Source organism: Sebastes umbrosus, chromosome 18, assembly GCF_015220745.1.
Source record: "Sebastes umbrosus isolate fSebUmb1 chromosome 18, fSebUmb1.pri, whole genome shotgun sequence".
NCBI lineage: Eukaryota > Metazoa > Chordata > Actinopteri > Perciformes > Sebastidae > Sebastes > Sebastes umbrosus.
In genome coordinates this window covers 8,808,169-8,823,875 of record NC_051286.1, presented here as the reverse complement: position 1 = coordinate 8,823,875, position 15,707 = coordinate 8,808,169, and the positions used below count along the sequence as shown (strand labels likewise).

Below are 15,707 nucleotides of genomic sequence, written 5' to 3'. Positions count from 1 at the left end.
TGTGTGAACTGCAACGTACCTCTGTCTATCCTGTGTTTTGAGTGAAGAATATAACCATTTAATTGGGTCTCCGATGCTTCAAAGTTAAGGGAGTGAAAGAATAGATAAGGCGAGGTCGGAAGTGTATAACTATCTGAATGGGTCTCTGTTTGTTCAAGGTTAGGGAGTGAAAGAATAGATAAGACAATGTCAAAAGTGTATAAAAAGAGCATGTAGGACTGGGTGCCTCATCTCTCGAATAAACAGACAAGGAACTCACGAAATCTGTGTCTTCATTTGAACACTGAAAAAACACTACAGCCCTCGCAACCACCACCCCCCCCAAACCCTTCCTGTGCTACTTGTGTGTCTGTTTTGATGTTTTATGAAATGTTGTCTTTTGAATTTCTCTGTCTTAAAATGCACAATAAAACTGTTAATCATAAAAATAAAAAAAAACAATGAATAAAAAAAACATCCTGAAAATCATGTCTTTTTATTTGATTCTTGCAGAAATTCTGTTTTTAGTAACTTTTCTTTGCTGTTAAATTGTTTTTCCTGCAGATTAGAAAAACTGGTTTGATCATTACAGCTGAAAATACGCTTGTGATCCTTCTTTTTTTTTTTTTTTTTTAGCAAATCACACTGATGTACAGTTATCAAAGACCACTATTTCTGGTTGATATTCAATTCTGCAGGATTTCCTCTTAGAGAGGACTATAGACTTTTCTTCTAGAGGAAAGGGTGGAGTGAGTATTGTCAAAGTAAACCGCACATTAAAAATAACAGGTAGGATCTTGAAGAATAGGATTTAAGGAGGACTCAAACATCTAATCAGATCATTGACTCAGCCTTTGGATTGCACAATGTTGTCGAATTGCGAATGATGCTTTTGTCAAATTACGAATGATGCTTAATGAGTTTAATAAAATGCAACTGACGGAGTTGTGTAACTACTTTTGTGCCACCAGAGACGTATTCATGTGGCTCAGAAAGAGGAAATAGCCCGTAAAAAAAGCCTCAAAGTGAAAGCCGGAAGTGTGATTCTTCGAAAATTCTGCTGAAGTATAAAATCACGTGACTTCACGGTCGCTTGTGTGTCTAAATATTACTGGCTAGTGCAGAGTGTATGTTACTGAACAACTGAATATTTACATCTTTATAATATGTGTATTAATCCACATGCTCTTTTCTGTTTCTTTGCTTGTGTGCACATGGTTAAATCAACACTGATTGATGCTGTTAAATTTTACATCTTAATAAGTTTCCCCAATTTTAAAACTGCACCGATTTGCCTAATTGTCATTGAACATTTCCCACACCATCGGGGATTATGACTGCCTCCTTCTCCTTTCACATCTGCACACAATCTGGAAACATACTGAACATGCTGTATTTCGCCACACTACAACTTCTGACTGCATCAGAAATAGAAATAGTGTAAATCACGTGTTATCAAGAAGTCAGTGATGCTTCGCTGACCAGACATCTAAACATCAAATTGATCAGATATGGTGGTGATTAATGATCAGTTCAAGTTATGAACAGTAAAGAAATGTAATCAGCTAAATTATATCCATTGTTGCAAAGAGCTGAAGTCTTTAATTTTGTTAGAGCTGCACGGATTAATCAATTAGTTGTCAACTATTAAAATAATCGCCAACTATTTTGATAATCGATTAATCAGTTTGAGTCATTTTTAAAGACAAAATAAGTCAAAATTCTCTGATTCCAGCTTCTTAAATGTGAATATTTTCTGGTTTCTTTACTCCTCTATGACAGTATACTGAATATATTTGAGTTTTGGACAAAACAAGACATTTGAGGACATCATTTTAGGCCATTTTTCACCATTTTCTGACATTTTATATATCAAACAACTAATCGATTAATTGAGAAACTAATCGACAGATTAATCAAAAATGAAAATAATCGTTGAAATGATAATAAAACTTGAAATCTCCTCTAAAAACCACATGTTTTATACTTTTGAAGGAGCTTCAGAGGCCATGAACCGTAATAAAGCATTACTCTGTCACCTCTGCTCTCTGTTCGTAGACCTCTGGCCAGTTTGGCTCCAGGGTGATGACTCTGTTGAGCTCGTACAACGCCAAGTCAGCATTCTTTATGTCCTGGCATGGAGACACAGGAAGGGGAGGTAGATTTTGTTGACATTAATATATAGTGAACAAAACTAGGAGCAGAGCCACAACCAAGTAAAAACACAAAAACTGCTCTCCAGGCTTTTATTCTGGAGGGAAAGACTCCCATAACTGCAGAGTCCAGGCGGATTGAATTAGTATTCATTAAATGACACACTGAGTCATTCTGCGTTTACCTGAAACTGCTGCTGTCACCGAAATCCAGCATGAATGAAAAAATGCCTCCGGACAACAAACTCCCTCTGCTGCCAAATTGTTTTAAATCTAACTTTGGCACAAACACGTGAGGTAGTAGTGGAGTATACCAATTAAACTAATGCAAATGAAGGCAGTCGATCAATATAGAAAACACAGGCCGCACTATGTAACTAAGTATGAGTCATCTGCCATGAATAATCTGAAGACCTTCGCTACAGCTGCAGCTCAGTATTGAATGGTGTGTGTTTCTCATAAATAATCGAGCAGCAACATTTTTCACCCAAACAAACACCTATTATTTTGAAAAGACACCCTTCATATCTCAATGAGGGCAATAAGGATACAACTTTAGTCATAACTTAATTATTCGGTTTATGACATTGTAAATGCTCTTATGGACCTGAAGACACTTTGTAGGGATAGTTTGGGTGTTTTGAAGTGGGGTTGTATGAGGTGCTTATCCATAGTCAGTGTATTGCCTACAGTAGATGACGGTAGACAAGCAACTCCTGTGTTCTGTGAGGTCAAATTAATGTTCATTTCAATGGAGTCTGGTTGCTTTGGTGAGAGCATAGATAACTGCTTCAGTTCCCTGTCGGAAACATAGATTGTATAGCTGTCTGACTGCACGGTAAACCGTCAAAATATTCTAAATATAGCGTACACTTAAACAGATATGTTTTTTTGCCGTTCAGTGCGGTAACTCCTGTCTGTTTCTCCAAACTGGGGGGGCGTGCCGACCGTCATCTACTGTAGGTAAGACACTGACTATGGATAAGTACCTCATATAACCCCACTTCAAAACACCCAAACTATCCCTTTAATAGCTGACAAGAAAGACTGCTCATAATTAATGTGGCACATTTCAACTGTACTTTAATTGTTGTTGAGTAAGAAAACTTTCTTTCTAGTTTCCTGAGTTACACGGTGCTTCACAGAAATTACAGCACCGTACAAGAATTTAAGGGAATGGCCAAACATAGAGAAATAAAAGAACATACAAAAAGAACAACATTAAACATGATATTAAAAAAAAGCTGGTATGTTATCATCTATGACTCACCTGTAGACTTTTCTTCCCATAAGCTATCCCTCTCCCATAGATGGCACTGACCAGCTCCGGGTCGCTCTTTAATCAAAGACAAAACACGTCAGGAAAATATTCTTGGCTTCAACACCAACACAGTAAGTTTTGATTCTAGGTTGACGGGATGTAGAAGGTGACTAAATAGCATAAGTGCTGCAATATTAAAACATGATGTATTGAGAGTGAAAATCTGCTTCAACACACCTGTAATAAGAGTGAGAAGTGTTTGATGGCTTCATCATAAAGACCGTTGCCTATCAGAACGTAGCCTATAGCTGCAATGACAAAACAGATTATGATGAATATTTGGGAGAACATAGCAAAATCATATAAATCTGTTCAGCATGTATAGGAGAACATTTAAACTTACCAAGTTCTTCGTTTGTGTTATGGTTATCTACAGGGAAGGGGATTTTTTTCTGCTCTATAAACAGCTTGGCCTGGTTCTGTGAGATGGAGACAAGAAAAAAAAAACACGTATGGGTGAAAAAACTATTTAAAAATAATGATTTCCTGTGTGAAGCCAGTAACAGATCGACTGAACGGAGCAGAAACACAGAATAACACTGTCAACGGTGGAAAGCTAAAAACATGTTTTCTGTTTCGTTGAAAGTTTCACAATCTAGTGACATTTTGCTGTAAAAACAACTGTATTTAATACATCTGTAAGAAAGGAAATGCTGTAAATTAAAACCACTGTCAAGATAAAAGGGGCTTTTAACAAGCTTTCGAGCATCTCTCAAGGTTACACTGAGAAATTAAACCCGACAGAACAAAGAAAGAAATCCTTTCAAATGTCAAGGACGTTTACTGCTGCCAAGCTAAATTCCTGTGAAGCAATAAATATGCTGTGTATTGCATCAAAAGGCTATTTCTCTTCCTCCTTTCTCACAGTGTCACACTGTATTTACTGTGTAATCCCAAATGGAGAATGGCAGCATACGTAGACACACACACACACACAATTACAGAATGCAAATTTGACAGCATGCAAATGTTGCTGCGGCAGCGTTTTGGGTTTCAAACAAAGCAACGAGACAACTGACAGGACAAATACTTGCCACATTGATATCATCAGATAGACTCGCATAACAAGTAGCTACATCATCATAATGACAAACTCACTCACTGGCAGTTGGTCAAAAGCTAGAGGGCTCAAGTTTTAACTGTAAATCGGTCATAAAACAGGCTATGAGGATAATTTACAAACTGCTAAACACGCACGATTTCATGCCTTTAAACCTCCTTAAAAATAAACAGGAAACAGATTTAAATGAACCAATTTCAGAGGAAACATGGCACAAAATAATACAGGGAATCTTCTCCTCGTCCTCCTCCTTTGGCATGCCGTTATTCAACTCAAAATTGTACACCATCTGCACTGGTTTAACGTCACACTTTCTAGATTAAAGCCAACATAGATCCCACATGACGGATGCAGGCAGGCTCCAGTCACTCTGCTGCACATGTTTTGGACATGTTACATGTTTCGCAAACCATTTTGAAACCTTCTCTAAGATATTTGATTTGTTTCATCAATAAATTAATCAATAATATACAATAGGGCTTTTCTCTTGATTCAAAAATGGAAAGACTGGAGAGCTTGTCACACAGTAATTTAGCACGTAGCGCAGTGTTGTGCTATTTAGATAAAAACAAGCCGTTAAGACTTGACTAGAAACCGCCTTTTTTTTCTCTAAAGGAAACAGTTAGAGCTAGATCAGATTAGTGATTAGTGTGTGTGTGTATATGTGAGATCTCACCAGGATCTTCTCAGCGTTAAGTGAGAAGACTGACTCGCAGGGCGGGTTGCTTCCCTCCTCACAGTCTGGGTCTTCCAACTGTAAAATGGAGGACTCTGAAAAGACAAACATTATGAGCATTTATTATTCCATAGCACAATTGTTAATATCTATATATATATATATATATATATATATACTTCAGACCATTGTATGTAATGTGAATACACCACAAACTCCCATCCTACCAAACCATTACTCTTTCAAGTTACATTTAAACCGTCTTATATTTCAAAGAAGAAATGTCTCAGATGTGGTAGAGGCATGTAAGCAATGTGGTTTGAATGACTCCACAAAGATCTGCAGACCAAAAGGCAGTGCACTAAGGAGTAACTAATTGATATAATTCAAATTATGTTGGACTCTTTGACAGCTTTTCATTGCACAGTTTGACACACCAAGCTCCATTCAAATCTTGGGAGATTAAAGTTGCATTTTCATTTTAAAAAGTGAATTACTTAAAGGGGCCATGCTAGTATTTTTTTGCATGCTTTTTTCCCAATATACTGCAAAGCATATGCATTTTGCATGCAAACAATGTTCCCAATAAACAAAAGTTTGTGGATATTTTAAATAGATATTTCACGGCCATCACAGTGAACACAATGTCTCTTTTAGATCTCATTAGAGCTATGTTATTAATGTGTGGTAAAATGGTTTAAAAGCATGGACAGGGGCTGGTTTGTTAAGTCTACATTGCATTACCACACAGAGATAACATATCTTTGATAGTAATAAAAGCTAATTTGAGCCTTCCGATTGCCTAAGAGGCAGGAATGACACATTTAGGAACACTGCAATAGTGCTTTCAAATATTATACCGATCATTAAGAATATCTCATTGAGCCAAGTAGCCGACACTTCAACAGAATGTCAACCTGCACAACCAGTTCACATGTCATTTATCTTTGTCCTCCTCCACCAAAATACCACAATGCCATCACCCAGTCCGACCAGTCCTCGCTGTATCAGGAGGTGAAGCCTCAACTTCCCCCTAATAGACTTAAACTGATATAAGCTTGTACGTATTTCAACATCTTTAAATTATCTGATCCACAACTGCACCACAACTTTACAGTATACAGTGCATTTAAGTTTGCACAACATCCACCTCACACATGACACATGTGTACAGTAAAAGTCTCCCACTTTTTATTTGAGTTATTGTATAGTTTTGTGCTCCTTATACACACACACATAATTGGGAACAGTGTGTCCTAAAAGCTGAGATTTGATAAAAACTATAAAGCTGGGTGCATCAGTTGTATTCAGAATCCACCAGAAGCGAATTGCTATCAGAAGACTGTTTCAGTTATGCACTGTTAAATATGTGGTTTGCAGTGCAGGAAGAGGCAAAAAAACCCACTGGGTTTATCTTAAGCCTCCACCCAGAGACAAGATTAATATAAAGAAATAATATGACAACATAATAGTGTGTCCTAAAAGCTGAGATTTGATAAAAAACTATATAGCTGGGTGCATCAGTTGTATGCCGAATCCACCAGAAGCTAATATCCATCAGAAGTTTTCAGGTTTCAGTTCATGCTCTGTTAAATATGTGGTTTTGCTGTAGAGCAAAGCAACGCCAAAATTACCTATTTTATGAATGGAGTTTGGTGTTGACCTCTTGGGGTAAGTTAAAACAAGCTTACCCCAAGAGGTCAACACCAAACTCCATTCAAAAAATACGTGATTTTGGTGTTGCTTTGCTCTACAGCTAGTAAGTGAGTTTCCCTTACTGTTATATGTACACATCACAATATACTCTCACTCCTGCGTTACTACTCTTTAGTTTAACATCCTATTTAACCTCTACGGTTAGTTAAAGGTCCCATATTATTAAAAAAGTGAGATTTTAATGTCTTTTATATTATAAAGCAGGTTTAAGTGATATATAAATAGTGTGACAATATCAAAACACTCAATACACAGATAAATACACACAACCCGTATTCAGAAACTCTGCGTTTGAAACAAGCCGTCAGGATTTTCTGTACATTTGTGATGTCACAAATCTACAATATTTAGACCATTTCACAGTTTTAAACGTAAACATTCTAAATGTGTCCCCGTTTGTTTCCTGTTGCAGTGTATGTGATAAACCTCAACTGACAGGAAGTACACATGGACCCAAGCTGTTGACTAGCAACGCAATTCCGTTGCCATTCCGTTTGGAAATGCGCTAAAACGGAGCGTTTCTGATAAAGGGTGTATACAGGTATATTCAGACAGACAGTATGAGGAGAATAATGTGTTTTTTTAACATTAAAGCATGTAAATATGTTCTAGTAGCAACACAAAATACAAGTATGAACCTGAAAATGAGCATGATATGGGACCTTTAAGAGCTTATCTCAGCTGTGGTGCTGTCACCTCAGCTTGTAGCTCATCTCATCGTTAGCTTAACGAGGAGGACGGACGTGGCAGCAAAGTAAAACAGCAGAGACAGAAACACAAGAGAGACTTTTCATTTACCGCAGTCAGCCGCGTACTCTTCCCACTCGGACAGCGAGCTGCAGCCCTGCTTGTGGAGCTCGTTGTTGAACAAAGTGAGAGTGGAGGAGGAGAAATACTCGGAGGAGAAGATCGTCCGGCTCAGGTAGAGCAGAGAGAGCGCTGCCATAACAACAGCCCGGCTGGCAGGGGCCATGTTGGAGCTACATGTGTGACGACACAGAGAGAGAGAGAGAAGAGCGGAAGCTGCTGCATGTCGATCCAAACCGCCCAACGGACCAACGGACACGCCCCCCTCACGTTACACTACATTTCCCAGCATACTCTGCAGCTGTCAAACCGGTCCCTCCACTGTCAAACATCAAGTAAAATTAAAAAAAAAATATATATATTACATGAAAATGGTAAAGTACAAGTAAAAGTACAGTTCTTGAGTAATAAATAGTAGTAAAAGTAAAGCAGTAAATGTACTTAGTTGTGAAGAAAAAGAAAACCGCAGCCGGAGAGGACAGTTAAACTACATTTCCCAGCATACTCTGCAGCTGTCAAACCGGTCCCTCCACTGTCAAACATCAAGTAAAATTAAAAAATATATATATATATTACATGAAAATGGTAAAGTACAAGTAAAAGTACAGTGCTTGAGTAATAAATAGTAGTAAAAGTAAAGTAGTAAATGTACTTAGTTGTGAAGAAAAAGAAGACCGCAGCCGGAGAGGACAGTTAAACTACATTTCCCAGCATACTCTGCAGCTGTCAAACCGGTCCCTCCAGTGTCAAACATCAAGTAAAATTAAAAAAAAAAAAAAAAAGTATATTAAATGAAAATTATAAAGTACAAGTAAAAGTAAAGTGCTTGAGTAAATGTACTTAGTTGTGAAGAAAAAGAAGACCGCAGCCGGAGAGGACAGTTAAACTACATTTCCCAGCATACTCTGCAGCTGTCAAACCGGTCCCTCCAGTGTCAAACATCAAGTAAAATAAATTTAAAAAAAAAATTATATTACATGAAAATGGTAAAGTACAAGTAAAAGTACAGTGCTTGAGTAAATGTACTTAGTTGTGAAGAAAAAGAAGACCGCAGCCGGAGAGGACAGTTAAACTACATTTCCCAGCATACTCTGCAGCTGTCAAACCGGTCCCTCCAGTGTCAAACATCAAGTAAAATTATAAAGTAATATTAAATGGAAATGGTAAAGTACAAGTACAAGTACAGTGCTTGAGTAAATGTACTTAGTTGCACTCCACCACTGAGTACAGTATAGTATAAAATTGTAGGCTACTGTAGTATAAACCGGAAATATTAGTAAATCTCCACACCTGAAGTAAATACAGTGGAAAATAATTTTTAATTTTAATTTTTTAAAAAAATGTATTTTCCACTGTATTTACTTCAGTCTAAAATGCAGCAAGAAATGCATTAAATCAGATTGTAAACACAACTTCTATTCTATTAATTGTAGAAAACATATATTTTAATTGTAGTTTTCTATTTATATAAGGTTATATGTATGACTCTTGACTTTTAAAGTACTTCTTTTGTGTTAAGTTGTTTATTTTTTACCGTTATGCACCACAACACCAAAAAAAAATCCTGCTTGTGATTCAAAAGCCTTCAGATTTTTTTAATTTTTTTTACATTTATCCTTTGATATTGCAATATATTGTTATTAATTGTTTTTTATTTGTTTGTTTGTTTTATTGACACAACAAACATGTATTACTTATTTATTGTTTTCTTCCATTTACATGCATGTTCTTTTTAAATATCTATATATTGTAATTTGCTTAATGAATTGTATATATATATGTTTATGTTTTTGTTTTTATTTTGTTATTTTTTTATTGAATTGACGCTTTGGCAATATTGTTCACCTGACAGTCATACCAATAAAGCAAATTGAATTGAATTGCTGACAAATCTGTACTTTTATTTTGAAGGCGGAACTGTATGGAAAACTCTTACTTCCTACTTCCGCTTTGCTTGCCTCCCATGCTAGCTGTGTTTTGTAGTTATCAGGGTGAAGAATGGGGAAAGATGACTTTAGGTGTGTTGAATGTAACGAAAAAGCCTCGGAGTTACACCGGGATTACAGCAACGGGATCCTGAAGATAACTATATGTGTATGTTAACTGTTAACTTCTTTGAATTGAGTCGTTTGGTTGTGTTTATGATGAAGATGTAGGCTAACAATGTTTACCTCAGAGATGTTACAGCTAATGTTGTAGTTCTATATGACTAGCTAACACAACTTTGACAACATGCCTTAATAGTATCATGTCATTCCTTAGCAGCAGCATGGAAACTACAGATCAATCTGTCAGTATCATGCTGGAGTTTACCTGTTTGTGTGTGTGTATGTGTGTGTGTGTGTGTGTGTGTGTCTCTCCAGCAGTCCTGCCAGAAGCCAGTGGACAAGTACATTGAATATGACCCAGTTATCATCCTGATTGATGCCATTCTGTGCAAGACGCAGGCGTTCAGACACATTTTGTTCAACACAAGCTTGAATGTAAGTCAACTATTTTTTTTTTACCTCCCTTGCACATGTGCAAAAACAATAATAGATCAGTCTAAACTAGGATGTGTGCATGTTGATGGACATTTAAAGGTCCCATATTATAAAAAAGTGGGATTTTCATGTTTTTTTTATTATAAAGCAGGTTTAAGTGATATATAAATACTGTGAAAGTATCGAAACGCTCAATCCACAGGGAAATACAAACAGCCTGTATTCAGAAACTCTGCATTTGAAACAAGCTGTCAGGATTTCTGCCCGTTTGTGATGTCACAAATATACAATATTTAGACCCTTTATACACATTTAATCGTAAACATTCTAAATGTGTCCCAGTTTATTCCTGGTTGCAGTGTATGTGAATGTCATCAGCTGACAGGAAGTACACATGGACCCAAGCTGTTGCCTAGCAACGCAATTCTGTTGCAATTTCGTCGCATTCCGTCAAAATGTGCTAAAACGGAGCGTTTCAGACAGAGAGTGAATACAGGTATATTCAGGCTGACGGTATGAGGAAAATAAAGTTTTTTTTTGTACATTACAGCATGTAAACATGTTCTAGTAGAAACACAAAATACAAGTATGAACCTGAAAACGAGCACGATATGGGACCTTTAAGTTAAAAGTCAAAACACTGACAGGGAACATTTTACTGCACAATGAGTACTTTTACTTTTGATACTTTAAGGTTTTGAATGCAATACTTGTAGTGTATTTTTTACACAGTGCGGTAGGATGAATACTTCTTCCATCACTAGTGTTCAGGTATACTTAATTAATGTGTGTGATTTTACCTCCTCTCTTCCACCTCCTCCTCCAGATCCACTGGAAGCTGTGTGTGTTCTGCCTCCTGTGTGAGGCGTACCTCAGGTGGTCTCTGCTCCGCGGCTCCGAGCAGAGCAGCGACCCCGCTGACATCATCAGGTACACCAAGCAATGGGAGTTCTACGGCATGTTCGGATTGGCCGCCCTCGGTAAGATGATAACACCAGAGCGCCATCACACGTCTGTTACTGTCTGTGTCGCTGCCGTAGTGTATGTTAGAGTGTTAATATGGAGCACCATCTATCTACTGAGAACACATGGATGGTTACAGTCAGTGGTGGAATGCAACTAAGTACATTTACACAAGTACTATTTTCAGGTACTTGTACTTTACTTGAGTATTTTTTTGAGCTGGAACCAGAGAATGATTCACATATTTAGCTTGATCAAAGACTTAATCGATTTAAAAACTGTTGTTGATTAATTTTCAACTAATCATTTCAGCACTATGCTGGAGTCAAGCGCCCTCTATGGGATAAAGAATAGAAATGACAATTCCCCTCTTGTTGGTAAAGGCTGAATTTTGCTGATACTCATGCAATCTGGAGGATACAGTTTAATCTAACACCTTTTGTACTAAAAAGTAATTTCCCTGTATCATTAAATACATCTATCTGTGTCTCTTGGTGGTGTAGAGCTGTCGGCGTTCTGCGGCGGCGTGCTGTGGTTCCTCTGGGTGGTGGTGGGTCGTCAGCAGGGCGGGACCCTGGAGCTCAGCCTGCTCCTCAGAGCCCTGCTGCTGTCCTGCTACGGGAAGGTCCTCCTCATCCCCGCTGTCATCTGGGAGCACGACTACTCGCCGCTCTGCCTGGGCCTCATCAAGCTGTTTGTGCTCACCTCAAACTCACAGGCCATCAGAGGTAGGAGGACGGATTCTCTCACTTACATCTGGTGTCATCTACACAAGCAGATAGATTTAATTTTTACTCGCCCCAAGACTCACTGTAAACAGGTGTCTTGGAACTACTTTTTACAGAGAAAATAGTTTAATAAATATATAAAAAATAAGTGAACAAATTTACTTAAACAAGTAACATTATATACTGTGGCAGCTGCCAATTCTCTGGTGCTTGCTGTTGTTTCCCTTTTCCCTGGTGTTTTTTTGGTTGAATTGCTGAGTGGTTAGAGGGTTATTCAGTTCACCTGTTGCGCAGGGTGTGGGGACTGGCTCTTAAATGATAGTTGAGAGCAGCTTGGTGCATTCCCCTCTTGGCCAATCAGGGTGTAACGACGCCCTTTCTGTAGGGCTTAAAAGAGGAGGGAAACTGCACACCTAGTGTCATTCTGATCTCTCCTTCACTCAATGCAACATGTGTTATCAGCTTTATCAGAAACTCTGGTCTGTTTTGGGCCCTTTTGGGATTCTGTGATCTTTGTGTTTTGTTTGTTGAGAGTGTTGACTCTCCTAGTTGGGGAAATAAGTTAAGTGCCAACCAATTGGGTTACCTGCACTGGGACGTTTAGGTACTATTTGTGCAACGATCTGGCTTGCCTTACAATAGCCTAACGCCTGCAGGCTGTATTTTTGTATTCTATTCATTTGTTGATTTTCAATGAAACCCTTTATACCCATTTCTTTTAGTGTATTTTATTTGGGAAAACTTTAAAGGAGGGTAAAAGGAAAAACACAAACCAATATTTCAGTTTCCTTAATTGTTTGTTAATATAGAGGCATTTGTTCATTATTGAAGAGGCATTTGTTCATTATTATTATTAAGAAGGCATTTTATTTTATATTATTATGTGGATGGGAACTGTTTTTCAGTCTTCTGACTGAACAACTAAAGTCTGGGGAACTCAGTGCCGCCACAATACATCTAAATAAATAAAATGAAAATAATAAATACATTACAATAAATACATTCAAATAAGTAAGTAAATTAAAATAAATAAATAAAAACGTATCTTTATTTTTTTTAGGATTTTCTAACACTCTCAATACTGACCAAGAAAATATCATAATTTAAGAATTAATAATAAGAAAAAAAGTAACTTTTTAATTTTTAAGGAATATGTTTGTACTTTGTGAGACACATCGGTGAAGTCCCGGTATTTCATTCTTTAAACAACGTTTCAAAGCACCAGCAGGTGGCAACTAACTCTCTCTTTGTTTGAAACAACCCCTCCTGCTCCTGGTGCTCCTCACTGCATGGACCCCCAGACACTTAAAATAAATACATTACATAACACAAAAGGTTTTAGTCCACGTTTTTTGCATTTGTATAATTATTTCTTCAGCAGCTCTGGAAACATAAATCTGCTCATTGTGTTTGGCAGCTCGCCTGTGAGCAGCAAACAATCAGATGTTGTTGAGTATGGTTATGGTCTGCTGCTCTGATGAGGGGCTTCTGTACGTCATATTAATAAAGAACAAATTAGAGTTCGTCTGATGCCGAGTGCAACGAACTCTTTGATCTCATGTTGTGTCTACTGTTCATACCAGCTTGAAAATAGAATTTCTTAAAATAAATGTTGAGACTTTTTTTGGTTTACACATTTTCTGTAGGATTCAAGATTTTTCAGACGTACTTTAACTAACATGAAAACAAAGTATATATATTCATAATTTTCTCATCCGTCTCCTCTGCAGTGATCCTGAACAGCAGTAGACGTCTGTCATTGCTGGCCGTGTGTTTAGGCCTGCTGTCAGAGACCTGCGTGGCTCAGGCCTGTAAACAGCTTCCATGGAGCATCCAGGACATGTTGACATTGGACTGAACGTCATCAGACTGTCGGTTATCTCTCAGGGACGAACAAGTGATCGTGGACGCCAACTTGTGCCAGAGAGAGGCAGGTTTTTGAAAGAACCCTCTACACACGGAGTTGGAGAAGGGAGTGTTCTGAAGTGTTTTTGCTGCTCAAAGCCAAAAACGGAGACAGAAAGCAGCAGAAGATCCATTTTCGTGTTGGAGGTATATTTAGGAGGCGGCTCTCCTGTTGTTTTTGGTTTTAAAGGGTGGGCAATGAGCTCAAGATTCCTGTGACATTTTTTTATTTGATTTGATGACTTTATTGAGACAAACATACAGAGAGGAGCTGCAGCATGGCAACGTCTCCTGATCTAAATGACTGTTTCTCAGGGCCGCTCTCTCTACGATTGACACAAACACCGACCCCGAGGTTGTAATTTGACAAGAAGTACTTCTCTGTTTGGACAGGACGCTCTTCACATTCTTTGGCTCATTGGTGACATACTTACCTTAACTCACACACACATGCATACAGAAACACACACACACACAGGGTCAATTGTGAGAATGAAGTGGGGATAAGTGGTTAAATAAAGCAGACAGAATTGACTTTCCCATTATTTATTGCTCTGCTGAAAGATTAGTGTCAATGTGATAGAGGAAGGACAGCTGATGTCATATTTTGGGTTTGATCGGGTTTCGATTTTTGCATCAGTAAGCACTATTTTGTTTGATATTCAACTATATTAGGGCTGCTACTAGTTGATTATTTTTTTTAATAATCAATCAATTGTCTATAAAATGTCAGAAAAGATAAAACAATGCCTTACAGAGCCCAAGGTGACTCCCCCAAATTGCTTGTTTTGTCCGACCAACAGTCCAAAACCCCAAAATATGTCATTTACAATTTTACGAAATAGATGAAAGCAGCAAATTCTCACATCTGAGCAGTTGGAGCCAGAAAATGTTTGGCATTTTTGCTTGATAATTGACTTAAAATGATTATTTGATTATCAAAACTGTTGCTGATTAATTTTCTGTCAATCATCTAATCAATTAATCCGCTAATAGTTCATTGGAATTTATTAAATTAGACTATTCTCATGACAAACAATTACCAAAATTATTTCTACTGTGTGTTTTCCTCCCATATTCTTTGCTTTTGTCATCATGTGTCATTAAACTCACCACTGAAACTGAAACTAATGAAATTCTTAAGGCAGGGTCTGACATTTATTTGTTACAGAATGATGAGTAAAATCCTTTAACACACTAAACTGCAGCAGGAATCTCCCCAGACATCTGGTTTACAATAATAATCATTATGAAACATGTGGGTAAACTTTACCAAACCTCCTTTTACTGTCCCTGGAATGTGTCTGTCTGTAAACAGAGCAACGTTCAATCAGTAAAAACAAACGTCCGAAGCCGACCGAGTGTCTGTGGAATGAGGGGAATTCATCCACTGCACTTACCTTCATACAGTATGAACAGTATGAAGGGACAGCTGAACCGGCCTCGGCCCTCAGGAGTCTTTGCAGGAGTCGTGTCGTTGTAACGAACACGTGACGAGAGGCGAGGCTGAATTCTTTCTGAACAAAACCATCTGCTGACAGAGGACTCACCCCACCAGATAACGGGATGGACATTCGGTGCTTTTAGGGGCTACAGTTTCTATACTATAGCTGCATGTAGCATCAATTTATCATCAAATTAACACCGTAAACAAATCATCTGTTCTATTCAATATCACTGTTTTTACTTCTTAACATCGTGTCTTGTCCTCCATGAACCCTTCTTTGGTGTTTGTTGTCTTTATGACATTTTATCTGCATTTCACTTCTTCCACCATCTGCTGTTACTACAAAGTCTGTTGTAAGAATCACGCCCTTCTGCTGTTGGGTTGTTTTGTAAGGCGGCATTCGCAAAATGTCCTCCAGTTACAAGAAATGAACAAAAACTACAACAACTATTAAATTAATTGGCAACTA

At 37.8% G+C, this 15,707-nt stretch overlaps 2 protein-coding genes and 1 long non-coding RNA gene across 5 annotated transcripts in view; 1 reads left to right on the top strand and 2 right to left on the bottom strand.

The window, feature by feature from the left end:
• The window catches only part of ttc13 (tetratricopeptide repeat domain 13), a 21,873-nt gene extending 13,980 nt beyond the window's left edge, over nucleotides 1–7,893 (bottom strand). Inside the window, exons 1-6 of one of the 2 annotated variants that reach the window (XM_037751386.1) lie at nucleotides 7,704–7,893; nucleotides 5,190–5,284; nucleotides 3,797–3,872; nucleotides 3,631–3,701; nucleotides 3,403–3,468; nucleotides 2,019–2,111 (exon numbers count right to left, since the gene is read on the bottom strand). In XM_037751386.1, the coding sequence (XP_037607314.1) occupies nucleotides 2,019–2,111; nucleotides 3,403–3,468; nucleotides 3,631–3,701; nucleotides 3,797–3,872; nucleotides 5,190–5,284; nucleotides 7,704–7,878 (576 nt within the window). In that variant the 5' untranslated portion in view covers nucleotides 7,879–7,893. The remainder of the gene's footprint in view (nucleotides 1–2,018; nucleotides 2,112–3,402; nucleotides 3,469–3,630; nucleotides 3,702–3,796; nucleotides 3,873–5,189; nucleotides 5,285–7,703) is intronic. The other variant, XM_037751385.1, reaches the window with a different exon arrangement.
• Nucleotides 1–10,091, bottom strand: part of LOC119477345 — a 24,453-nt gene extending 14,362 nt beyond the window's left edge. Inside the window, exon 1 of the long non-coding RNA XR_005204226.1 lies at nucleotides 10,026–10,091. This is a non-coding gene — a long non-coding RNA (uncharacterized LOC119477345). The remainder of the gene's footprint in view (nucleotides 1–10,025) is intronic.
• Nucleotides 9,626–15,707, top strand: arv1 (ARV1 homolog, fatty acid homeostasis modulator). 2 transcript variants are annotated; one of them, XM_037751392.1, is made up of 5 exons: nucleotides 9,626–9,806; nucleotides 10,079–10,195; nucleotides 11,022–11,175; nucleotides 11,662–11,886; nucleotides 13,617–15,707. In XM_037751392.1, exons 1-5 carry the CDS (start codon nucleotides 9,711–9,713, stop codon nucleotides 13,742–13,744), a joined length of 720 nt encoding a protein of 239 aa, XP_037607320.1. In that variant the 5' UTR covers nucleotides 9,626–9,710; the 3' UTR covers nucleotides 13,745–15,707. The 2 variants fall into 2 exon arrangements, with proteins under 2 accessions (XP_037607320.1, XP_037607318.1); XM_037751390.1 differs by having other exon boundaries at nucleotides 9,631–9,806; nucleotides 10,076–10,195.

Coding starts and splice junctions, on each gene's coding strand:
- arv1 (XM_037751390.1), top strand. CDS start 9,711: ATGGGGAAAGATGACTTTAGGTGTGTTGAATGTAACGAAAAAGCCTCG. Junction 9,807..10,075: donor TCCTGAAGATAACTATATGT/GTATGTTAACTG, acceptor GTGTCTCTCCAG/CAGTCCTGCCAGAAGCCAGT. Junction 11,887..13,616: donor AAACTCACAGGCCATCAGAG/GTAGGAGGACGG, acceptor TCTCCTCTGCAG/TGATCCTGAACAGCAGTAGA.